This window comes from Lolium rigidum, chromosome 7, assembly GCF_022539505.1.
Source record: "Lolium rigidum isolate FL_2022 chromosome 7, APGP_CSIRO_Lrig_0.1, whole genome shotgun sequence".
NCBI classification, from domain to species: Eukaryota; Viridiplantae; Streptophyta; class Magnoliopsida; order Poales; family Poaceae; genus Lolium; species Lolium rigidum.
Window position 1 is genome coordinate 330,533,919 of NC_061514.1, and position 25,452 is coordinate 330,559,370.

Sequence of the window (25,452 nt, forward strand, 5' to 3'; positions counted from 1 at the left end):
GGGTGGTATGCGGCGTGCGCAACAACGGCAATAGACGAATCCCGCGGCCGCGAGGTGGTGGAGGTGGATGGTGTAGGTTCGTGTGTTGGGGAGCGCGCCCACGCGGACCATGGCGCCGAACGCGTCGAGGGTGGCGGCGTGGAGGTGGATGGTGAGGTTGTGCGCTTCGACTAGGCGATGAGGTTCGACCGGGACGGAGGCGTGGTCCCCAGCGACAGTGAGGAGGCGAAGGCGCAAGAGCGGGGGAGGGGCAAGGGGAAGTAGGCGAGGATGTAGGGGGGAGGGAGCCCCGCGGCGACGTATGGAGGAGGGAGGGGGAGAGAGCCCCGTGGCGACGCATGGAGGAGGGAGGGGGAGGGAGCTGCGATAGAGATATACAAACCGACCGTCGAAGGACCAATAATTGGACATATTTCTGTGGCGCACCAAGTAACGTGTGCCATAAAAAGGTGTAATTATATGGCGCACGTCAATCCATGCGCCACAAAAATAGTGAAACCAATGATTGTGCCTGACTGGGGTGAGGTGAGGCCCACCATATTTCTGTGGCGCATGTGAAAGGAGTGCGCCACATAAACATCTATTTTAGTGGCGCACGTAGTCTGGTGCGCCACAGATAATATTTTTATGGCGCATTGAAAATTGGTGCATCACAGAAAGACCTCCCACCTATAACTAGTTTCCTGCTAGTACGCAGATGGAAGGTGAGCACTCTCGGTGGCCCAAGTTATGCCGGTCGACTTTGTTGATGCGCTAGTGGTCTTTGTTCTTGAAGCCAGGGATGATGGCAGATTCTTCTTCAACCTCCAAGTGGAGGCCACTCTTCGAGCTCGCGGCATCGTCTCCCTTCCTCTCGGCGCCAAGTGGATTTGTCCCACGGCTACGCAAGGATGGCTGCAGTTTGAGCTCGCGTTCTTCCGGCGAGTGTAAAGGATCTGATTGTGTTTTCTTGTTTATTGTTTCCATCTTTTCGTTTTGCTGATGTAATTTTATGTGCACCCCTGATAATTAATGCATCCAGGCCCATCAGGGTCTCTCGATATGTTAAAAATAGTACAATAAAACTCTAGATAATCGTCGACTACCAATATCTATTGTTAACAATGATAACTCTCAACAATAATCTTTAAGATAGTCAAAAAAAATCCTAAGTTGAGAAGCCTTTCAAGGAAATATAGTATACTATTACCTAGAACACATAAAGAGATGTTCGCAAAGTACTACTGCAAGTTTAATCAACTTACCAACACGAGCATACGCATTGTTCAATAGCCCTTCCAGTGGCAGCTAACTAAACTTCAGGTGCCATGTCTACCAGTCTAATTGCTGGCTGTGAATAAGTTAGTGAAAGTTCAGGGGAATAATGAGGTGCCATACCTAATTGTCATTATGATATGTTGTGTTCTGATTGTCTGAAGAAAGTAATAAAAGGTTTGTATCCTCTATCATCCCATCAGTTTCACTAACGATGGCATCTCATCAGTTTCACTAAGGATACTTCATCTCGCTATGCTTCAAACAGACATAGTCAAAGCACTGCACAAATGGAACAATACTTTACAGAAGAACGCATAGCTCCTATCCTGATATATACACACTTTTGTTTCAGTATTCCAACCCGTTGATTAAAAACGTATAAGTCCGAAACAAAACGAGTAAGCAAAACTGAACATTAAACAAATGGGGCACAACTCAATTTATTTCCACAAGAAAAAATTACACAGATCAACCATGAAACATATACTGATCATATAGCTATTAAGGTGAAACAATCAATGTCAGCTATATGGATTTAAAATGAGGAGCGGTTGGCAAGAGCGACCAAACGACGAAACAGGTTCCTACTCCCGCCCCGCGTGGCGACGTGGGGAACCCTAGATAGCCGCCACCGCCTCCATCCCCCACCCCTCCTTCCTCCCCCCGCCACCGCCAGGGGACGCGGCCGAGCTCTGCCTAGTCTATGCCGGAGGGGCATGCTCGTCCCCTGCCGCGGTGGATCGGCGCGGGAAGAATCCTCCCCGGTTTGGACGTGGTCCGCTCGCCGGGCACCACGGCGTGCTGGCTGCTCGGTGTGCGTTGACGTGAGCGGCGGCACGCCTAGGGCATCGGCGGCGCGGCGGACGGCGACCTGGGCGCCAGTCTGGGAGGCGTCCTGGTGATGGTGGTGGTGACCTCCGACGGCGGGCCATCCCGGCGGTGAAGGTGCGAGGTGGGACGAACCAAATGGGTGTAAGCCCTAGTTAGTCTTCTCCTTTCCCTCTCCATCATATTGGTTGTCGCCGGTGGAGGGTCGGCCGGTTGCAAGGTGTCTCGCCGCGTTGCCTCGGCCGGCCTGGGATGGTCGGTGGCGTTGGGCCCGACCTGAATAATGTTGGCGGTCCTCGGGTTTCTCTTATGCGAAGATAGATGAAGATCTGCTTGAGGCATGTCCGTCTTCATCTGGCTAGAGTGATGAGTTCCGGAAAGCTCCGTCGACGAATGGAACAATGCTGGGTGGTGGATGTATTATTGTTGCTAGGGCTAGAGGCGTTCCTTTTTTAGAGTCTGGAGTTCAGGTGTTGTCATGGTGGTGAATGTATTACTGCTGCTAGGATTGGAGCACGATGAGCGGGACTTTCTGTTTCTTAGTTTTTTTTTTTGGTTGGGAGCATCCGTACTATCATTAGGGTATTGCGTAGTTGCATAGGCTGGATGTAATTGATATCTTCTTGATATTAATATATGTCCTTTATCGAAAAATTTGAAATTTAAATTTCTCTATGCATTAGGACAACAATTACACAATAAATAATGACTAATCATTGTAAAAAAGTAACTACTTTGTATTTTAAGCAGAGAAGAAAAAATGATTGTTCTACCTCATAAAGTCACTGCCAATCACCCATGGCAATGGCTCGTGGTGCAAGTTGATATTCCGCACGCAATAAACTCCCATGACTTGGTATGTCCAACCTTTAGTACTTACTCAAGTGAGTCTTACAGAAGTGTCACCATCATATTTCATTGCATATTTATCGGAAAAAAAATGAGCAACCAAATTAGTGAATGTTAGAAAAAAAAAACGTGTACTCTATAACATTTCAAAGAAAATATAGTCCAGATGAGAAATTATTTCCTACATTTCACACACTCATAATGTAAGAATCTTTAGAACAACTAAATCATAGTTATCCAGAAACGGGACAAAAACTAATACCCCTGAAAATTCTGCCACCTTTGTCAACAGGACATCCAGTGACATTCTTGCATGGTGGAAAGAAGGCCCTGATACAGCCCCAGCCTCACCTTCCAATTGGTGAACATTGGCTACCCTCGACCAAAAGAAGCATATTTGTATCAAATAAACGCCAAAGTACCCCAACAACTACTGAATTCTTGAGAAAAACATCCATCCATCCATGACTAAAGAAAAAGTAAAACCATGGAATATCTCCAAAAAACTGAGTAGTTGCAGTCCATGGCAATGTGCACGAACGGGGCGTCCTCGTTGGTGGTGCGTGCAATGGCGGAGCCGGAACTTAAAGTCTCGTGTTATCATTTTAAATCTGTGATGTCAAATGCATGTATTTTTAATTATTTTTAATATTATTTGACATGATTTTTACTAGCAAAAAAAGAATTTGGCCTCCCTGTCTCAAAAGCAGGCCGCCAAGGGTGCTCGCATGAAGCATTTCTCACTCATAAATAAGTAGTTATCACAAATTGATAAACATGCTCTGATTTCAATCCAATCCCTTTGACAAATCGGGTGTCATATTAGATATCATATTCTATATATATATAGAAATATCATAGAATAGAGATGTCGCTTTATTTTATCGCATTGGAAAAGACTATCCATATCCTATGTACCTAACCCTTCTAGGGAATTCTGTGTCAGAAAGCGTGAATATTTATTTCATTCCATTGCCCTGGTGGGCCCAGGAGGTAGGCTGGCGTGGCCCAGGCCCTGGCCGCGCCGCCTTACCCTCTCACATCCTCTTCGACCCTCTGACGCCGCCTCTTCGCCTATTTAAGCCCCTCGACCTAAAACCTCGAGACGGAAAAGCCACGGTACGAGAAACCTTCCGGAGCCGCCGCCATCGCGAAGCCAAGATCCGGGGGACAGGAGTCTCCGTTCCGGCACGCCGCCGGGACGGGGAAGTGCCCCCGGAAGGCTCCTCCATCGACACCACCGCCATCTTCATCAACGCTGTTGTCTCCCATGAGGAGGGAGTAGTTCTCCATCGAGGCTCGGGGCTGTACCGGTAGCTATGTGGTTCATCTCTCTCCTATGTACTTCAATACAATAATCTCATGAGCTGCCTTACATGATTGAGATTCATATGATGATGCTTGTAATATAGATGTCATTATGCTAGTCAAGTGGATTTTACTTATGTGATCTCCGGAGACTCCTTGTCCCACGTGTGTAAAGGTGACGAGTGTGTGCACCGTGTGGGTCTCTTAGGCTATATTTCACAGAATACTTATTCACCGTTATGAATGGCATAGTGAAGTGCTTATTTATATCTCTTTATGATTGCAATGTGTTTTGTATCACAATTTATCTATGTGCTACTCTAGTGATGTTATTAAAGTAGTTTATTCCTCCTCGCACGGTGTAATGGTGACGAGTGTGTGCATCGTGTTAGTACTTGGCGTAGGCTATGATTGTGATCTTTTGTAGATTATGAAGTTAACTATTGCTATGATGGTATTGATGTGATCTATGCCTCCTTTCGTAGCGTGAAGGTGACGAGTGTGCATGCTATGTTAGTACTTGGTTTGGTTATGTTGATCTGTCATGCACTCTAAGGTTATTTAAATATGAACATCGAATATTGTGGAGCTTGTTAACTCCGGCATTGAGGGTTCGTGTAATCCTACACAGTTAGTGGTGTTCATCATCCAACAAGAGGGTGTAGAGTCTAGCATTTATCTATTCTGTTATGTGATCAATGTTGAGAGAGTCCACTAGTGAAAGTATGATCCCTAGGCCTTGTTCCTAAATACTGCTATCGCTGCTTGTTTATCGTTTCTACCGTATCTGTATCGCCTGCAATATTACCACCATCAATCACACGCCGATCCCGGGCAAAGCACTTTTCTCGGTGCCGTTGCTACTGCTCATACTTATTCATACCACCTGTATTTCACTATCTCTTCGCCGAACTAGTGCACCTATTAGGTGTGTTGGGGACACAAGAGACTTCTTGCTTTGTGGTTGCAGGGTTGCATGAGAGGGATATCTTTGACCTCTTCCTCCCTGAGTTCGATAAACATTGGGTGATCCACTTAAGGGAAACTTGCTGCTATTCTACAAACCTCTGCTCTTGGAGGCCGAACACTGTCTACAAGAATAGAAGCTCCCGTAGACATCAAGCACTTTTCTGGCGCCGTTGCCGGGGAGGAAAGGTAAAAGGCACTCATACTCCAGTTTCAGGTAACAGTACTTTTCTTGCGCTATTGTGTGTGTGCTCGAAGCTATTTCCTTTAGATCCTGCAATTGCATCTTTTTGTTTCTTGTTTACACTAGTTTGGCATAATGGACAACAATGAGCTTCTTATTCTATTTCCTGATTTAAGACATGGATGGTTTGATCTGAAAATTAAAAAACCCATGGAACATGTTAGCATGAATACTTTGAATACCATTGTTGCTAATGATATGGAAAATTCTAAGCTTGGGGAAGCTGGCTTTGATGAGCATGATATTTTTAGTCCCACAAGCATTGAGGAGAAAATTTTCTTTGATGATACTTTGCCTCCAATTTATGATGATTATAATGATAGTAGTCTTTTGTTACCGCCTGTTATGGAGGATAAATTTGATTATGATTACAATATGCCTCCTATATTTGATGATAGCTACTTTGTTGAATTTGCTCCCGCTATTACTAATAAAATTGATTATGCTTATGAGGAGAGTAATAATTTTATGCATGAGACTCATGATAAGAATGCTTTATGTGATAGTTATATTGTTGAGTTTGCTCATGATACTACTGAAAGTTATTATGAGAGAGGAAAATATGGTTGTAGAAATTTTCATGTTACTAAAACACCTCTCTATATGCTGAAATTTTTGAAACTACACTTGTTTTATCTTCCTGATCTTGTCACTTTGCTCTTCATGAATTTATTTGTGTACAAGATTCCTTTTCATAGGAAGCATGTTAGGCTTAAAGTTGTTTTGAATTTGCCTCTTGATGCTCTCTTTTGCTTCAAATACTATTTCTTGCGAGTGCATCATTAAAACTGCTGAGCCCATCTTAATGGCTATAAAGAAAACACTTCTTGGGAGATAACCCATGTGTTTATTTTACTACAACAATTTTGTTTTATATTTGAGTCTTGGAAGTTGTTTACTACTGTAGCAACCTCTCCTTATCTTAGTTTTGTGTTTTGTTGTGCCAAGTAAAGTCGTTGATAGTAAGGTTCATACTAGATTTGGATTACTACGCAGAAAACAGATTTCTGTCTGTCACGAATCTGGGCAAAATTATCTGTAGGTAACTCAGAAAATTATGCCAATTTACGTGAGTGATCCACAGATACGTACGCAACTTTCATTCAATTTGAGCATTTTCATTTGAGCAAGTCTGGTGCCTCAATAAAATTCGTCTTTACGGACTGTTCTGTTTTGACAGATTCTGCCTTTTATTTCGCATTGCCTCTTTTGCTATGTGGGATGGATTTCTTTGTTCCATTAACTTCCAGTAGCTTTGGGCACTGTCCAGAAGTGTTAAGAATGATTGTGTCACCTCTGAACATGTGAATTTTTGATTATGCACTAACCCTCTAATGAGTTTGTTTCGAGTTTGGTGTGGAGGAAGTTTTCAAGGGTCAAGAGAGGAGGATGATATACTACGATCAAGAAGAGTGAAAAGTCTAAGCTTGGGGATGCCCCGGTGGTTCATCCCTGCATATTTCAAGAAGACTCAAGCATCTAAGCTTGGGGATGCCCAATGCATCCCCTTCTTCATCGACAAATTATCAGGTTCCTTCTCTTGAAACTATATTTTTATTCGGTCACATCTTATGTACTTTACTTGGAGCGTCTGTTTGTTTTTGTTTTTGTTTTTGTTTGAATAAATTCATGCTTGTGTGGGAGAGAGACACGCTCCGCTGGTTCGTATGAACATATGTGTTCTTAGCTTTTAGTATTCATGGCGAAGGTTGAAAGCTGCTTCGTTAATTGTTATATGGTTGGAAACGAGAAAATGCTACATGTAGTAATTGGTATGATGTCTTGAATAATGTGATACTTGGCAATTGTCGTGCTCATGTTTAAGCTCTTGCATCATATATTTTGCACCTATTAATGAAGAAATACATAGAGCTTGCTAAAATTTGGTTTGCATAATTGGTCTCTCTAAAGTCTAGATAATTTCTAGTATTGAGTTTGAACAACAAGGAAGACGGTGTAGAGTCTTATAATGTTTTCAATATGTCTTTTATGTGAGTTTTGCTGTACCGCTTCATCCTTGTGTTTGTTTCAAATAGCCTTGCTAGCCTAAACCTTGTATCGAGAGGGAATACTTCTCATGCATCCAAAATCCTTGAGCCAACCACTATGCCATTTGTGTCCACCATACCTACCTACTACATGGTATTTCTCCGCCATTCCAAAGTAAATTGCTTGAGTGCTACCTTTAAATTTCTATCCTCTACCTTTACAATATATAGCTCATGGGACAAATAGCCTAAAAACTATTGTGGTATTGAATATGTACTTATGCACTTTATCTCTTATTAAGTTGCTTGTTGTGCGATAACCATGTTCCTGGGGACGCCATCAACTACTCTTTGTTGAATATCATGTGAGTTGCTATGCATGTCCGTCTTGTCTGAAGTAAGGGAGATTTACCACCTATTTAATGGTTAGAGCATGCATATTGTTAGAGAAGAACATTTGGCCGCTAACTAAAGCCATGAATCATGGTGGAAGTTTCAGTTTTGGACATATATCCTCAATCTCATATGAGAACATTAATTGTTGCTACATGCTTATGCATTAAAGGGAAGTCCATTATCTGTTGTCTATGTTGTCCCGGTATGGATGTCTAAGTTGAGAATAATCAATAGCGAGAAATTCAATGCGAGCTTTCTCCTTAGACCTTTGTACAGACGGCATAGAGGTACCCCTTTGTGATACTTGGTTAAAACATGTGCATTGCGATAATCCCGGTAATCCGAGCTAATTAGGACAAGGTGCAGGTACTATTAGTATACTATGCATGAGGCTTGCAACTTATAAGATATAATTTACATAACACATATGCTTTATTACTACCGTTGACGTGAATAACTCAAAAAAAATAGAAGAACGGTAGGTAGATAGTAAAGAAAAGAACTAATCATAATATCTATCTTTCCAAATCTATCTTTCAAAGATTCACTAAAAAGATTAATAAAACTGAGAAAATTAATTCGGAAACAAAAAATTTTGAAGCTCCATTGTGGAATTCAGACCTAACCATTCAAGGAGAACCAAAACCGTTTACCTGGGTAGACACTGTTCCGCCGCAACCCACACAATAAAGTGATGGGCCAGGGCGAACAAGGGCCAGGAAGACACCTTTTTCAAACCTGCTCTGCTCCCATTTAAGGAAAAAAAATTTCACGTTCTTCCTGAAAGTAAGGGAGGATTAGGCTATAAATGCATAAGCCGGTAAAGAGTAAAGGAATGCCTGCCTATCCATAGCGGGCAAATTGCTGCATATTCAAGTCACCCAATTCTACATATCCACTCGGAGGAAAGTCTTTTCGTAATGGATGACCCTCGAAACCATAATCCGTTGATAGTCATATTTAGAATCTTTCCGCGGTCCGCTTTCGTTTACAATTCTTTCGTACTCTCTTCTCTTTACCACGCGATAGGTCGGCGAAGCGTGAGCGGGCGCTCCACCGGGTGCGTGATCTAAGAGCATCTCCACCGGCGGTCCCGATAGCTTATCGAGGGCCGGGAGTGAAAATGTGCTCGCACCGGCGCGACCCAAACGGCGCCCGCCAAATTTGGAGCCCAATAGAATCGCCAAGCAACCCCGTGCCGGCCCCTTCGCCAAGGGCGTGAATCGGGCGCGCCGGCGCGCTCGCGAGGCTGAAAATTTTGGGCGTGGGAGCCGCCTCGTCGCCCACACATCCCAAAAGTCGACGCCAGCAGGGAGTGGTGGGGCCAACGTGTCAGCGGCTCATTCAATTTTAACCTAATCGTCGCCTACCTCACGACGGGAGTTATTGAGCCGCAGCGGCGGTGCAGTTTCCGCAGAAGTGCAGCGAACCGTCCCGTCGCACGCGCCTTGCTCTTCGTGCCGCCGTTAATGAGCGCCACCGCTCCCCCGCTCCCGTGGTGTTCGAGTTCGTCCTCGTCCTCGTCCTCAAGGGCGACCCACGCGGCATCCGGAGGCTGCCGGACACCTTCGCCGACTTCGTCGCCGACAACGACCGCCGGCCACGCCGCATCCGCGGGAGGCTGCGTGCGGCTACTACCGGTGGATCGTGGATGTGATCTACGACGCGCGCGGCAAGATGTACCTCCACATCGGCTGGGAGAAGTTCGCGCGCCACCACCGCCTCCAAGCCGGCTTCGTGCTCGTGTTCTCCTACTTTGGCGACAGGGACATGAGCGTCAAGGTGTTCGACGAGACGCGTAGCCGCCGCCACTACCACGGCGACAACGCCGAGGAGGACGATGACTCGAGTGTTGTTTCTTCGCAGCGAATATCAGCACACATGTTTTTGGATGTTCTTCCTCGAAAGAACCAATAGAGGCACCCTCACCAACTGGATTTTTCAGTTTGGGTGATCGGTGTGCCCTCGAGTGTTCTTTCTTGGCGAGCGAACACACGAAACCTGCGATGATCGGCCTAGTTAGGTTTAGTTTTTTGCAATATTTTATATATATGTAACCATGGTTCAAATTATGTATTAGTTTGTGGAAAACCATGTTCCAAACTATATCTTCATGTAAACCGCGTTCCCAATTATGTATTAGTTTGTGGAATAAAATGTTTCTTATTCAATTTTCTATGCATTTATTTATAATTTTAATTTAAAACATCTATCAAGACCGCCGTTTTGGGAGCGTCGATGTGGGAACAGCTTCCCTAAATAGAGGATGTTGTGCCGACATCCCCCAAACAGAGGTGCTCAACGCCCTTGCCGACGCCTACTTGGCGGCTGCCGGTGGAGATGCTCCAAATCCCGAGCCAGGTGTCCTTGTTGTCCTCATGACTCGCACATGAACTCGTCACATGGTGCCGAACTGCCCTGACCCAGAAAGCCATGCTTAGATCTTTACTTTGGCTTCATACAGTGTGTATATGAAAGCGGTTGAAAGAGCAGGGTCAAGGGAGAGCATGCAATCCAGGATATGAGAAAGCACAACTCTCCGCAGAAGTGCAAGCCTCACACATGGTAAGTTGAGCCGAGGAAAAAGCACAGCAGCCGGGTAAGTCAGCGAAGACCGCTGCTAGGGTGGAGGACACCGTCTGCTCCGCCACCAAGAATATCTCTGCCGCCATTGTGCGCAGGGCCGACAGTATGCTCAGGACGACGACAACCACAAGTCGATGGCGATGCTGCCAGATCAGGGAGAGGGGGATCAGAAGATAGAGGAGGCCCGGAGCGGAAATAAGAGATGAGGGAAGCACCTCGACGCCCGACGCTGGCACCTTGTACAGGGCAAAAGCTATACACCGACCAGGTGCTACCGGCCGACCGGCCACCGCACACCCCCTGGTCGGGTATGGGCCAGGCCCATTTGGGTCTGTTTAGCCTGTGCAGTTCGTTTTTGCTTTTTCTTTTTTTTCTTTTCTGGTTTCTTTTTCTGTTTTCTGTTTTCTTTTCTTTTTTCTGTTTTCGGTTTTGATTATATTTTTTTGATTCGAAAATTTTAATTTATAAAAAAATTTAAAAAAAATAAAAAATGTTCAAATTTGAAAACCGTTCAAATCAAAAAACCGTTCTAATTTGAAAACCGTTCAAATTTAAAAACCGTTCAAATATGAAATTTGTTCAAATTTAAAAATTGTTTAAAATTTTAAAATGTTCAAATTTATACTTTTTTCAAATTTAAAAAATATTCAAATGTAAATTTTGTTCAAATTTAAAATTTGTTCACATCGAAAATTGTTCAAATCCAAAAATTGTTCATATAAAAAAAACTAGAAAATAATGCTTTAAATTTTTCAAAAATATACAAATTTGTATTCTTTGTTTTTTCGAAAAAATTTCACATTGGCATTTTAAATTTTTTAAAAAAGAAAAGAAATGAAACAGCAGAAAAGGAGAAAAACAGAAAAAAAAACGAAAACAGACGTCATCGGGTCGGCCAACGAGCACTCGGGGGTGCGGTGGCTGGTCCGCACCGACCAGGGTGGTGTATAGCACCTCCCTTGTACGAGCGCATGATGCGGTACAACCCCATTGCCCCCACCTCGAAGGTGTTGAGAAATCCAAGTTTGTACCCGGCGGCATATTGGTAGAATTGAACCCCGTGGGTCTGCCGCCATCGAGCAGAGCACGACAATCGTAGCGTAGGATCAGGGCCGGTCCTGGGATTTCACCGGCCTGGGCGAAATCGAATCTAGGGCCCCTTAATACAAACACTATAATAAATATTAAATGTTATGGAAATATTGCCGTCAATAATTAGTACATATTATGTTAAGAAAATCTTCTAACATATATAGATTATATATATGCAACTCGCGAGGTTTGGTATCTTCGGCGATTGCCACTTTCTCATGCCTTGGGTGTGGGGCCTGCTATCATCCCACACCGGCGACAACTATGGCCAGAAGGAGAGAACGTCCCGCTACTGCTCACCAAGGTGTTTCGGCATGAGGCCGATGGAGTAGCCGTTCTCGTCTCCGCCATGGCGCAACAGGAGATGTCGCCGTGTGTAGAAACCTAAGCAGTGCTCCCAACATAATGTGTGATCATAGAGATTGACGCGGCGCCGGAGTCGTTGACCAGGTTGTAGTCGATCGAGAGAAAACTTAGTCGTTGAGGAAGGATGCGGATGCTGCCTCGACTTTGAAGTTGAAGGGGTGGAGGTGCCCTCCCTCTGGCCTAGATGTCGTTCACGGCCTCGCCGAAGACCTCCGCGTCTCAAACACGGTGGAGGGCCTCGTCGGTCACGATTATTGCCAGGTCAGAGAAGAGGGACAACCGATCGCTAGCAGACCGCCTAAGACAGCCTAGCCCGCCAAACCACAGCTGTTGGCGATCTTACTTCCATGGCCACCCACTCTTCCTGTCGCCGACGGTCGCCACCGTGTACGATCGTGATCAAGGATGGGAAAGATGTCACAGGCTGTATCAATCTGATCCTAGATCCCCGCGCCTACAGTGCTTAGCTTATATTTTTGGACACGGGTGTAGTAGCTAGTTTGTTACACGCCATAATCAATATGAGCTAAAAAGTAGGAGGCATGGCGTTGTGCACCACGGTTAACCGGAATAGATTGTTGTGCGCTTGCATTTGGCATGTAAATAGTGAAAAGTGTGATATCACGAGAAGTGTGACATTGCATGTTTCAGCTTAATAGTAAAGACTGATTCATTTTTCTCGAAAGGTTTTTTTTTTTTTGAGGAATCAACGGGGGGCGATTTGTCCACCTGAACTCATGTATTTCAATAAAATGTCAAATACAAGTGTCGATCCCCGGGGGTGAGGGGGGCTGAAACCAGCACCCATCGGGGGTCCGGGGTGGCGCGTAGGTGGTCAACGATCATAGCAACCACCCGGGTAGTAGACATGGGGTCTTCGTCGAAGACCATCTTGTTCCGGGGCTTCCATACTGACCAAAGGAGAGCAAGGATGGCGGTGTTGCGCGTGTTGACGGGCATCCGAGGCAGATTCTCAGAGAGGCCATCAAGGAGAGCCGGAGGGTCGGCGCCGTCGTGAGGTCGCATCGAGGGGGAGACGATGTTCCATAAAGGTCTGAGGCGGGGACAACAGACGAGTAAGTGTGCAATGCTTCCCTCGGTCCCTGGGCAAAACGGGCAGTCGGGGAGGGCACACACCGAGACGGTGCAGCAGCGCGCGAGTTCTGGTTCTTTGGAGACGGAGGATCCGGAAGAACACTCGCACTTTGAGTGGAGCGAAGCAGTTCCATTTGATGTCCTGGTCGGGGACGACTCCTGTGCTGAAGTTGGTGGAGGGCCCGAGGGTGATGGTATGCATGTCCGGCGTCATGGTGAGGGAGATTCGCGAGAGGCAGGCGCGCACATAGTCTAGCTCACCGGCGGCAGCAGCGGTCACACGGTGGGTGGCATGGATATCTACAGCCCCGCACTCGAGGGTGTCTGCGACTGAGGCGAGGGGGCGGATGCAATATGAGTAGGCTGCAGGCAGGGCCACATACGGGGGACCCGGGGGCTCCATGAGTCATGCCAGAGGGAGGTCGAGCGACCGTCACAGGGATCCACCCTAGTAATAGAGCGGTACAGGGGGAGAAGTGCCTGGAAGCACCTCCAGGCGGGCGTGGCCGCCTGGGGGTGGTCACCGAGGTAGCTGCGCTTTACCCACCTAGTCCACGGGGAGTCCCGTCCAGAGAAAAGGCCATGCAAGACTTTCAGCAGGAGGCATTTGTTTTGGAGGCCAAGATCCGTTATGCTGAGGCCACCTTCGGAACTTAGTCGACATACGTAGTCCCAAGCAACCTGGCAGTCGCCACCAGAGCATTTCTCCATTGCTTTCCAGAACATCGCCCCGCCGGGGCCTGTCCATCTTCACGAGGGTCCCGTTTGGGATAGGTAGGACGGACATCGCGAACGACGGGAGGGCGGACAAAACCGCATTAGTGAGAGTGAGACGCCCGCCAATGGGGAGCAGGGACGTACGCCAGCCCGAGATGCGCCCGGAGATCTTGATTGAAAGGAATTCCGGTGCCGACACTCTGGAAGTTTATGGTCCGATAAAGGCAGCCCAAAGTAGGTTTGGGGGAAGGACGAGACGGAGCAGCTGAGAATGCCGGCAAGCTCGGAGGCAAGGTCCTCCGGAACGACGCCAACGGGGACGAAGGTGCTCTTGTGGAAATTGATGCGAAGACCAGTTGCTTGGGAGAAAAGGTCGAGGATTTCTTTGAGGCGACGGACCTGCGAGTGTTTGGCCCATACATATATGTTTTGTCTTACGCCGTTTTTTAAACGTTTGACCAGATTCTTTGAGAACAATCACATCATACAGTAGTAAATCAATACTATCAATATATCATATATCCAAATCAACATCTACATCCACAAGAAATGTCGGCATGGAATGGCGAATGATGATGATATCAGAAGATGAACCTGAAGCATCGTGTGAGGCATTGATATACATACATTCGGATGAACAAACATCCAGTACTAGTAATTAAGTAGGGATACTTGCACGCAAACGACACAATGTCAATACTGGAATCGGACACGATCCCACACCGGAAATGGCGGCGATCATTTCTTGGGCTTTGGCTGCTTCACTATCATCACCGAGCAGTGCGCGTGGTGGGCGCAGTAGTCGCTCACGCTCCCAAGAAATGCCCTGAAATATGCAAGAGTTCAGGAGAAACCCATCACCATTGGCTTGAAGCTCCTCAGCTGAAACCTGCAGAATCAATGGAGAACAAAAGCAACGAATCAATTACCTCTTGATGGCGCCGTAGCCATGGCTGCCGACGACGAGCAGATCGGCGCCGTGCTTCTCGACCGCGTTGCAGATGACGTGCCTCGGCTCCCCATCGATCACCTCCACAACACCCTCCACCTGCGAATTTTGTTGGAGTACAACATTTTTTTATCTGTCGATCGAGGAATACAATCAGAGGAATTGGTGGTTGGGTGTTACCGAGTTGGCGACGCAGAGGCTGCGCGCCTTCTCGACGACTTCATCGGCCCTCTTCCGCAGGTCCTCCTCCACGTACCTCACCATGTCTCCGGCAACGGCTGAAATGATCGAATTCCCAGAATTCAGTCAGTCAGCCAGTCAGAGCTTGCTCCGATCCAGCTAGCAGGTGAATTCCAAACCGGAAGACGGAACGATGAAGGATTAGAGAGAGGTGGGCGTACCGGCGCCGCCCATGGTGACGACGGATGACGCGGCCTGCTTGGCGTGGACGACGACGAGCTCCGTCGCCACGCCGGCTGTCGCCACGTACCTCACGGCCCACTCAAGCGCGCTGTAGCTGTGGTCGCTATCGTCCACGCCGACCACCACCACCGTCTTGCTCCTCCCCTCCTCCACCGGACCCGCCGCCGCCGCGGCTTCCTTGGTCTCCGCCATATATACTAATCAAACGGTGCGATGACTAAATCTGATCAGAGAAGGTCGTTGGCTTGGTTTGATGTGGTTTGCAGCTGCAGGCCGCGGCATATATATATAGACAGAGATAATGATCCGGACACTTGGCTACTTGTCGAACGGTATATGGGGAGTGACGAGGATGCGGGCGAAACCGGCGACGGAGTGGAGCGCGGCCGCCGACGGGAGGTGGCTGGTACTGGTGGCATGCGGCCCCGGTTTCAGTCTAGTTTTTGTTGCATTTCGCTTCTCATCTTGTGCCCCGCTGATGGCGACGCGACGGCGAGGACAGCGATGGAGCGGGGCATGCTGATCACTCTTTGTTTGTTTGGTGCGCGCTGATTGCTCATGCACTCTCTTGTTGAGGCAGAGGAGAATTTGAGAACGGGCACTCTCTTTTCGATTGAAAATGGTAAATATCTATTTTTCCCTCTACAGAAATCTAAGAAACATGTTAGCAATTTGAGCAGAGGCCGAGGCTTCGTTTAACCCTTTCTAAAGCTTCTAGCCGGTTGGCTTTGTCCGAAGAAATCAGCGCGAGAAAGTAAGAAAAAGGTCAAAAAAAAAAAGTTGCGGGTTTTTTTTTCCGCAACTCGTTTCATCGTATCTCACGTTGGATTTTGGTCACCTAAGCATTTGAAAGATTGGAATGTTGAAGCTAGAATGGTCATTTCCGCTGGTGGCAGGCAGTGTATGCTTTGGCCTTTCCACTCCGGTGAGCTTTTGCATTGGTTCGTTGTTTTGCCCAATGATTTGAGGGTTTGTGGCACGCGATGATTTAAGGTCATCTCCAACATGGCGATCCAAACGGACGTGCATGGCGATCCAAACGGACGTGCATGGCGATCCAAACGGACGTCTTTGGGTTGTTTGTTTTGGTCCATTTGGATAGCGGCGTGCGTCCCGCGTGTCCGTTTGGATTGCACGTTACGCCCAACGCGGTGACCAAAAACTCGCCATGTGGTTCATCTTCCCTGGACGGTGTTGCGCCATGGCAGACCTCGACGGGACAACAATGGTGTTATAAAGCGACAAGCAAATAACAAAGAACGATAAAGGTACTCGCAACGGAGACACAAGATTTAATGTTGAAAACCCGTTCCAACAAAGAAGGGGAAAAAACCACGGACGTCAACTAGCAAAACTTCACTATATCGGGGAGTGTTTACAAACGTCGTGGGTTATCTTATAATCTGATAAACCCTAGCCGGCGGCTTACAAGATGTATATATATTCGCCCAAGCCTACCCGGCACCGGGCCTCGCTCTGCTCGTCAGAAGTTAACCTCCCTTTAGTATATGAATTTGGATCACAATATAACAAATGGCGGGTGGGAGAACGCGAGGGAAAGTTCCCGCGCGCACCAGGATTCCCGCGCACGAAAAGGCCAAGGGCGCGCGCTCGTGCCCGAGTTTCCGTCAAGGCCGCCGGCTATAAAAGACGGCGCGCGTGGCCTCGCGGGACCTCACCCGCTCCGCCGTCATCTTCCCCTCTACCTTCTCCAGTGCCCTCTCCTCCTCCATCGCCATGTCGTGCACCCTGCAGACCACGTGGGCCAAGCTCTCCCTCGCCGCCTGCGCCAGGTTCCCGCGGACGGAGGAGGAGGAGCGGCAGGACACGCGGTGGGTCGCCGACGATAAGGCGATCCGCGTTGCGGTTGAGGTGGCAGCGAAGAAGGCAGAGGACGTGGAGCTGGTGGAGGCGGCCGCGAACGGCTGGCACGAGGCCTTCAACGGCTGGTACGAGGCCGCGGCGGAGGGATCGGACCCCGCCGAGGAGGAGCAGGCGGATGCCCTCGCGGCCATCGATGCGGAGGATTACCTCCACGACCTCGAGATGGCGAAGCTCAATGTCGCCATCGAGGAGCGTCTCGTCGAGCTCACGCGCGTGACGAAGGAGCACGAGGCCTCCATCCGGATCGGTCGCCGCCGTTTAGGCGACCTCATCGGCCGGAAGAACGAGCTCCTTGCTCGGCAAGCAGCCCGCCGCCTCCTCCAGCTTCCCTCGCCCGACCGACGCGCCCAGGAGGATGCTGTGTCGGCAGAGCGCGGCCGCCAAGAGCGTCTGCGTCATCGGAAGGAGAACCACGAGGCCCGGGACGCCGGCCGCGTCCGCCTGGAGTCACGAGGCGCTATGGAACGCGCCGCCGTGCGCGAGCTCACGTTGTGCAGGAAGCGGATCCTGACGCCGCAGGAGGCAGAGCGCGCCCAAGCTACGAGACGGATAGGAGGAGGGCGACCGCGGAGGAACGCCGCAAGAAGGCCGCCGCCGGGCCACCCAACTGGTAAGCTGGAGTGGAATCCTCACGCGTACAGGCCGTCCGTGTCGAGTGAAATCCACGGCCCCGGCGGTGAGTTGCCGGCGAAGCCGCCGGCCCCCTACGTAGCTAGACTAGTAGTAGGTACTATTAAGAAAATGTAATATATTTCATTTTAACGAAAAACGAAATTATGTCCCTATGACACGCGGGCCAGGGGAGGACAAAGGGGGGAAACGCGGCCCAGATTTGGGCCGGCTTTGGATCGTGTCGGATGCCGCGGCCATCCGTTTTAGGGATTGGTTCGCGCGCTGGGCCGCGGTTTTGTCCGTTTCGACCCATCCGGACGCGCGGGCGCGTGATGGGTCGCCGCGTTGGAGATGCCCTAAGGGTGTGTTTTGGTAGCCTGTGCCACATCAGATTCATTTTCTCAGTTGAGATATCTTAGCTCATACAAGCTTGCTTGAGATTTTGTGATGTGTTTGGTAGGTTGTGTGTGTTGAGGCAAACTGAACTGATACTTTGTTTGGTTAGCATGTATGGGTTGAGCTTGGCTAAAAAAATAAGGAACTACAGAGAGGTCCTAAATGTTACACAAATGACCCAAAATAAAACAAAAAAGCCCTCGGACCCCTCGTCTCCACCACACCCAGCTCATTGTCAGCGGCGGGCCGCGGGGCGGGTGGCATGCTGGCGCGACCTGCTGCCTATGCTGGGGAGGTTCCCATCTTCGTCAGCCGCCGGTGCGAGCTGCTGCCTCCCTGCTTGAGCTTGGGTCGGAGGCATCGAAGCTAGGGGAGGGCGGCGCGGGGCGGAGTCTTGACACAGCGAGGAAGCTCCGGCGAGCTGGCTCTGTGGCGAGGGAGCTCCGGTGGCGGCCGAGGCGAGGGTGTTCTGCTTTCGTGGTTGTCCGAGGCGATGTAGGTGTGCTCTCCGGCCGAGGTGAGTGATACGTCTCCGACGTATCGATAATTTCTTATGTTCTATGCCATATTATTGATGATACCTACATGTCTTATGCACACTTTATGTCATATTAGTGCATTTTCTGGAACTAACCTATTAACAAGATGCCGAAGTGCCGGTTCTCGTTTTTCGCTGTTTTTGGTTTTAGAAATCCTAGTAACGAAATATTCTCGGAATTGGACGAAACGAAGACCCGGGGCCCTATTTTTCCACGGAGCTTCCAGAAGACCGAAGAACACACGAAGTGGGGCCACGAGGTGGCCAGACTATAGGGCGGCGCGGCCCAAGCCCTGGCCGCGCCGACCTATAGTGTGGGCCCCTCGTTAGCCCCCCGACTCTGCCCTTCCGCCTACTTAAATCCTCCGTCACGAAACCCCTGATGCGAAAAACCACGATACGGAAAACCTTACTGAGACGCCGTCGCCGCCGATCCCATCTCGGGGGATTCTGGAGATCTCCTCCGGCACCCCGCCGGAGAGGGGATTCATCTCCCGGAGGACTCTACACCGCCATGGTCGCCTCCGGAGTGATGAGTGAGTAGTTCACCCCTGGACTATGGGTCCATAGCAGTAGCTAGATGGTTGTCTTTTCCTCATTGTGCTTCATTGTTGGATCTTGTGAGCTGCCTAACATGATCAAGATCATCTATCTGTAATTCTATATGTTGTGTTTGTCGGGATCCGATGGATAGAGAATACCATGTCATGTTAATTATCAAGTTATTATACATGTGTTGTTTATGATCTTGCATGCTCTCCGTTTCTAGTAGAGGCTCTGGCCAAGTTTTTACTTTTAACTCCAAGAGGGAGTACTTATGCTCGATAGTGGGTTCATGCCCGCATTGACACCAGGGGAGTGACGAAACCCCTAAGGTTGTGTTGTGCTTGTTGCCACTAGGGATAAAACATTGGCGCTATGTCCGAGGATGTAGTTGTTGATTACATTACGCACCATATTAATGCAATTGTCCGTTGTTAGCAACTTAATACTGGAGGGGGTTCGGACGATAACCTCGAAGGTGGACTTTTTAGGCATAGATGCAGTTGGATGGCGGTCTATGTACTTTGTCGTAATGCCCAATTAAATCTCACTATACTTATCATGTCATGTATGTGCATTGTTATGCCCTCTCTATTTGTCAATTGCCCGACTGTAATTTGTTCACCCAACATGCTTTTATCTTATGGGAGAGACACCTCTAGTGAACTGTGGACCCCGGTCCATTCTTTAATACTGAAATACAAATCTGCTGCAATACTTGTTTTTACTGTTTTCTCTCGCAAACAATCATCTTCCACACAATACGGTTAATCCTTTGTTACAGCAAGCCGGTGAGATTGACAACCTCACTTGTTTCGTTGGGGCAAAGTACTTTGGTTGTGTTGTGCGGGTTCCACGTTGGCGCCGGAATCTCCGGTGTTGCACCGCACTACATCCCGCCGCCATCAACCTTCAACGTGCTTCTTGGCTCCTCCTGGTTCGATAAACCTTGGTTTCTTTCTGAGGGAAAACTTGCTGCTGTGCGCATCATACCTTCCTCTTGGGGTTTCCCAACGAACGTGTGAAATACACGCCATCAAGCTCTTTTCCGGCGCCGTTGCCGGGGAGATCAAGACACGCTGCAAGGGAGTCTCCACTTCTCAATCTCTTTACTTTGTTTTTGTCTTGCTTTATTTTATTTACTACTTTGTTTGCTGCACTTATATCAAAACACAAAAAAATTAGTTGCTAGCTTTACTTTATTTGCTATCTTGTTTGCTATATCGAAAACACAAAAAAATTAGTTTACTTGCATTTACTTTATCTAGTTTGCTTTATTTACTATTGCTAAAATGGCCAACCCTGAAAATACTAAGTTGTGTGACTTCACTAGCACAAATAATAATGATTTCTTATGCACACCTATTGCTCCACCTGCTACTACAGACAGAATTCTTTGAAATTAAACCTGCTTTACTTAATCTTGTTATGCGAGAGCAATTTTCACGGTGTTAGTTCGATGATGCTGCTGCCCATCTCAATAATTTTGTTGAACTATGTGAAATGCAAAAATATAAAGATGTAGATGGTGACATTATAAAATTAAAATTGTTTCCTTTCTCATTAAGAGGAAGAGCTAAAGATTGGTTGCTATCTCTGCCTAAGAATAGTATTGATTCATGGACTAAATGCAAGGATGCTTTTATTGGTAGATATTATCCCCCTGCTAAAATTATATCTTTGAGGAGTAGCATAATGAATTTTAAACAATTGGATAATGAACATGTTGCTCAAGCTTGGGAAAGAATGAAATCTCCGGTTAAAAATTGCCCAACCCATGGATCGACTACTTGGATGATCATCCAAACCTTCTATGCAGGACTAAATTTTTCTTCGCGGAATTTATTGGATTCAGCTGCTGGAGGTACCTTTATGTCCATCACTCTTGGTGAAGCAACAAAGCTTCTTGATAATATGATGGTTAATTACTCTGAATGGCACACGGAAAGAGCTCCACAAGGTAAGAAGGTAAATTCATGTTGAAGAATCCTCTTCCTTGAATGATAAGGTTGATGCTATTATGTCTATGCTTGCGAATGATAGGACTAATGTTGATCCTAATAATGTTCCATTAGCTTCATTGGTTGCCCAAGAAGAACATGTTGATGTAAACTTCATTAAAAATAATAATTTCAACAACAATGCTTATCGGAACAATTCTAGTAATAACTATAGGCCATACCCTTATAATAATGGTAACGGTTATGCTAAATCTTATGAGAATTCTTACAACAATAATAGGAATACACCCCCTGGACTTGAGGCCATGCTTAAAGAATTTATTAGTACACAAACTGCCTTTAACAAATCTGTTGAGGAAAAGCTCAATAAAATTGATATTCTTGTTTCTAGAGTTGATAGTCTTGCCTCTGATGTTGATCTTTTGAAATCGAAGGTTATGCCTAATAGAGATATTGAAAATAAAATTGTTACTACAGCAAATGCCATCCAAGTTAGAATTAATGAGAATATAAGATTAATGGCTGAACTGCGTGCTAGGTGGGATAGAAAAGAAAATGAAAAACTAGCTAAAAAGGAAAATGTAGCTAAAGTTTGGACTATTACCACCACTAGCAATGCTAATGATTCATATGTTGCTGCACCTCCTACTATCCATGATAAAATAATTGGTGTTAGCAATGCTTCTACTCCTAGTGCAAAGCGCGCGAAATTACCTGAAACTGCTAAAACTGCTGAAACTGCTTGTGATAAAACTGCTGAAATTTTTTCCAACCTTGGGGATGATAATCCCATTGCTTTAGATTGTAATGATTTAGATTTTGATGATTGCCACATCTCTGAAGTTATAAAGTTCTTACAAAAACTTGCTAAAAGTCCCAATGCTAGTGCTATAAATTTGGCTTTCACAAAACATATTACAAATGCTCTCATAAAAGCTAGAGAAGAGAAACTAAAACTTGAAACTTCTATTCCTAGAAAGCTAGAGGATGGTTGGGAGCCCATCATTAAAATGAGAATCAAAAAATTTGATTGTAATGCCTTATGTGATCTTGGTGCAAGTATTTCTGTTATGCCTAAAAAAGTCTATGATATGCTTGACTTGCCACCATTGAAAAATTGTTATTTGGATGTTAATCTCGCTGATAATGCTAAAAAGAAACCTTTGGGGAAAGTTGATAATGTTCATATTATGGTTAACAATAACCTTATCCCCGTTGATTTTGTTGTCTTGGATATTGAATGCAATGCATCTTGCCCCATTATATTGGGAAGACCTTTTCTTCGAACCGTTGGTGCTACTATTGATATGAAGGAAGGTAATATTAAATATCAATTTCCTCTCAAGAAAGGTATGGAACACTTCCCTAGAAAGAGAATGAAGTTACCTTATGATTCTATCATTAGAACAAATTATGATGTTGATGCTTCATCTTTCGATAACACTTGAGTTACACTTTCTGCGCCTAGCTGAAAGGCGTTAAAGAAAAGCGCTTATGGGAGACAACCCATGTTTTTACTACAGTACTTTATTTTATATTTGTGTCTTGGAAGTTGTTTACTACTGTAGCAACCTCTCCTTATCTTAGTTTTATGTTTTGTTGTGCCAAGTAAAGTCTTTGATAGAAAAGTAAGTACTAGATTTGGATTACTGCGCAGTTCCAGATTTCTTTGCTGTCACGAATCTGGGTCTATCTCCCTGTAGGTAGCTCAGAAAATTACGCCAATTTACGAGCATGATCCTCAGATATGTACGCAACTTTCATTCAATTTGAGCATTTTCGTTTGAGCAAGTCTGGTGGCCTAATAAAATCCATCTTTACGGACTGTTCTGTTTTGACAGATTCTGTCTTTTATTTCGCATTGCCTCTTTTGCTATGTTGGATGAATTTCTTTGATCCATTAACGTCCAGTAGCTTTATGCAATGTCCAGAAGTGTTAAGAATGATTGTGTCACATCTGAACATGTGAAATTTTATTATGCACTAACCCTCTAATGAGTTGTTTCGAGTTTGGTGTGGAGGAAGTTTTCAAGGGTCAAGAGAGGAGTATGATGCAATATGATCAAGGAGAGTGAAAGCTCTAAGCTTGGGGATGCCCCGGTGGTTCACCCCTGCATATATTAAGAAGACTCAAGCGTCTAAGCTTGGGGATGCCCAAGGCATCCCCTTCTTCATCGACAACATTATCAGGTTCCTCCCCGAAACTATATTTTTATTCGGCCACATCTTATGTACTTTGCTTGGAGCGTCGGTTTGTTTTTGTTTTTTGTTTTGTTTGAATAAAATGGATCCTAGCATTCACTTTATGGGAGAGAGACACGCTCCGCTGTTGCATATGGACAAATATGTCCTTAGGCTCTACTCATAGTATTCATGGCGAAGTTTCTTCGTTAAATTGTTATATGGTTGGAATTGGAAAATGATACATGTAGTAACTCTAAAATGTCTTGGATAATTTGATACTTGGCAATTGTTGTGCTCATGTTTAAGCTCTTGCATCATATACTTTGCACCCATTAATGAAGAAATACTTAGAGCTTGCTAATTTGGTTTGCATATTTGGTTTCTCTAGAGTCTAGATAACATCTAGTATTGAGTTTTGAACAACAAGGAAGACGGTATGGAGTCTTATAATGTTTACCATATGTCTTTTATGTGAGTTTTGCTGTACCGTTCATCCTTGTGTTTGTTTCAAATAACCTTGCTAGCCTAAACCTTGTATCGAGAGGGAATACTTCTCATGCATCCAAAATACTTGAGCCAACCACTATGCCATTTGTGTCCACCATACCTACCTACTACATGGTATTTATCCGCCATTCCAAAGTAAATTGCTTGAGTGCTACCTTTAAAATTCCATCATTCACCTTTGCAATATATAGCTCATGGGACAAATAGCTTAAAAACTATTGTGGTATTGAATATGTACTTATGCACTTTATCTCTTATTAAGTTGCTTGTTGAGCGATAACCATGTTTCGGGGACGCCATCAACTATTCTTTGTTGGATATCATGTGAGTTGCTATGCATGTCCGTCTTGTCCGAAGCAAGAGAGATCTACCACCTTCATGGTTGGAGCATGCATATTGTTAGAGAAGAACTTTGGGCCGCTAACTAAAGCCATGATTCATGGTGGAAGTTTCAGTTTGGACATATATCCTCAATCTCATATGAGAATAATAATTGTTGCCACATGCTTATGCATTAAAGAGGAGTCCATTATCTGTTGTCCATGTTGTCCCGGTGACATGGGCATACCCTTCGGGTACCCATTATTAGTATACCTGGCTCGGCCCAATATGGAGAAGACCAAATATGGAGAAGGCCCAACAAGGCAACCCGAAGAAGTAGTCGACTAGGACTCTTGTAAAACCCTAGGCTGGTTGCATATATAAAGCTAGCCAGGGCACCCGACATAAAGAGGCGAACAGATAGACAGAATATAGACAACATAGCTCCGCTTACGGCGGCACCCTGTAAACACATCTATGATCATATACTGGATTGCTAGCAGCACGTAGGGATCCTCCACCGAGGGGACCCGAAGCTGGGTACGTCGTGTGCCTAATCTCGTTCCCGGAATCTCCATCGTCGCTCTCTCCCGAAACCCTAGTCTACAATACGTAGGCATTGCCGAGGTGTTCCCTCGTCAATTGGCGCCGTCTGTGGGAAACAGCGATGATCGGATTTTGTTATCCGGGCGAGATCCTTCGTCATCATCTACATCCAGATCGCATCTAGCCGGCGGCGCGTTCAATTTCATTGGTTGCAGCAAGCTCGCCGTCATCACGAGGGCACGCGGAGAATTCGACCGCCGAAGATATCCAAGATCGACCAGTACAAGCAATCGAGATCCACTGCAAGAAACAAGTCCCGATGCAGCCACTGCTTGGTCGAATTCCAAAGGAAATAGAGACTACTAATCGACCTGAGCAATAGGTGCAAGTTAGCTCGAGGAGCCGAGCACAACCTCTATTGTTTCCAATCCGTCACGTTACATCCAGCGAGAGGCCGTCCGGTCAGATGTATTCATCGAGAAGTTGTACGCCAGACCGATTGATCGTGATGGAGGACAAGTCCCGAGAAAATTTCTCAAGATAAAAATGTGCTGCTGTCCACGTGATTCTTGTCTCATGGTAAAGCGCAAGAGATTGGTCGATCAGAAGCAGCGATCGAGCCATGGAGCAAGATCGTGTTTCACACTGCATAACCGACTGACATACGTCCCAGCGGCAGCTTCACTTGGACCAAGTCCCGAGCAAGACAACTCCAACAGAGCTTGGATTATGGCCAACTCCAGAACTAGGAACTCGCACCCCCCCCCCTCCAAGATGAGTTTTCTATTCAGTACATTATATTTCATCATTACTCATCCAACTGATTATTTCGTCTAGACCTAATCATCCATGCGTACATAGTGTTCACGTCCTATCATTTGGATTTAACCTTCCGC

General features: G+C 46.5%; 1 protein-coding gene across 1 annotated transcript; it reads right to left on the reverse strand.

Annotated features, from left to right (window-relative positions):
* Nucleotides 1–14,185: 14,185 nt before the first annotated feature.
* LOC124675378 (universal stress protein YxiE-like) lies at nucleotides 14,186–15,313 on the reverse strand. The gene is made up of 4 exons (XM_047211451.1): nucleotides 15,043–15,313; nucleotides 14,822–14,919; nucleotides 14,622–14,740; nucleotides 14,186–14,518 (listed from the first exon to the last, which is right to left on the reverse strand). The coding sequence occupies exons 1-4, from the start codon at nucleotides 15,254–15,256 to the stop codon at nucleotides 14,431–14,433; spliced, it is 519 nt and encodes a 172-aa protein (XP_047067407.1). The 5' UTR covers nucleotides 15,257–15,313; the 3' UTR covers nucleotides 14,186–14,430.
* Between the last annotated feature and the right edge of the window lie 10,139 nt (nucleotides 15,314–25,452).

Excerpts from the sequence above, each read along its gene's own strand:
- LOC124675378 (XM_047211451.1), bottom strand. The coding sequence starts at position 15,256 with ATGGCGGAGACCAAGGAAGCCGCGGCGGCGGCGGGTCCGGTGGAGGAG. Across the intron at positions 14,920-15,042 it reads CGTCACCATGGGCGGCGCCG|CCGTTGCCGGAGACATGGTG; the intron begins GTACGCCCACCT and ends CGATCATTTCAG. Across the intron at positions 14,741-14,821 it reads GCCTCTGCGTCGCCAACTCG|GTGGAGGGTGTTGTGGAGGT; the intron begins GTAACACCCAAC and ends CAAAATTCGCAG.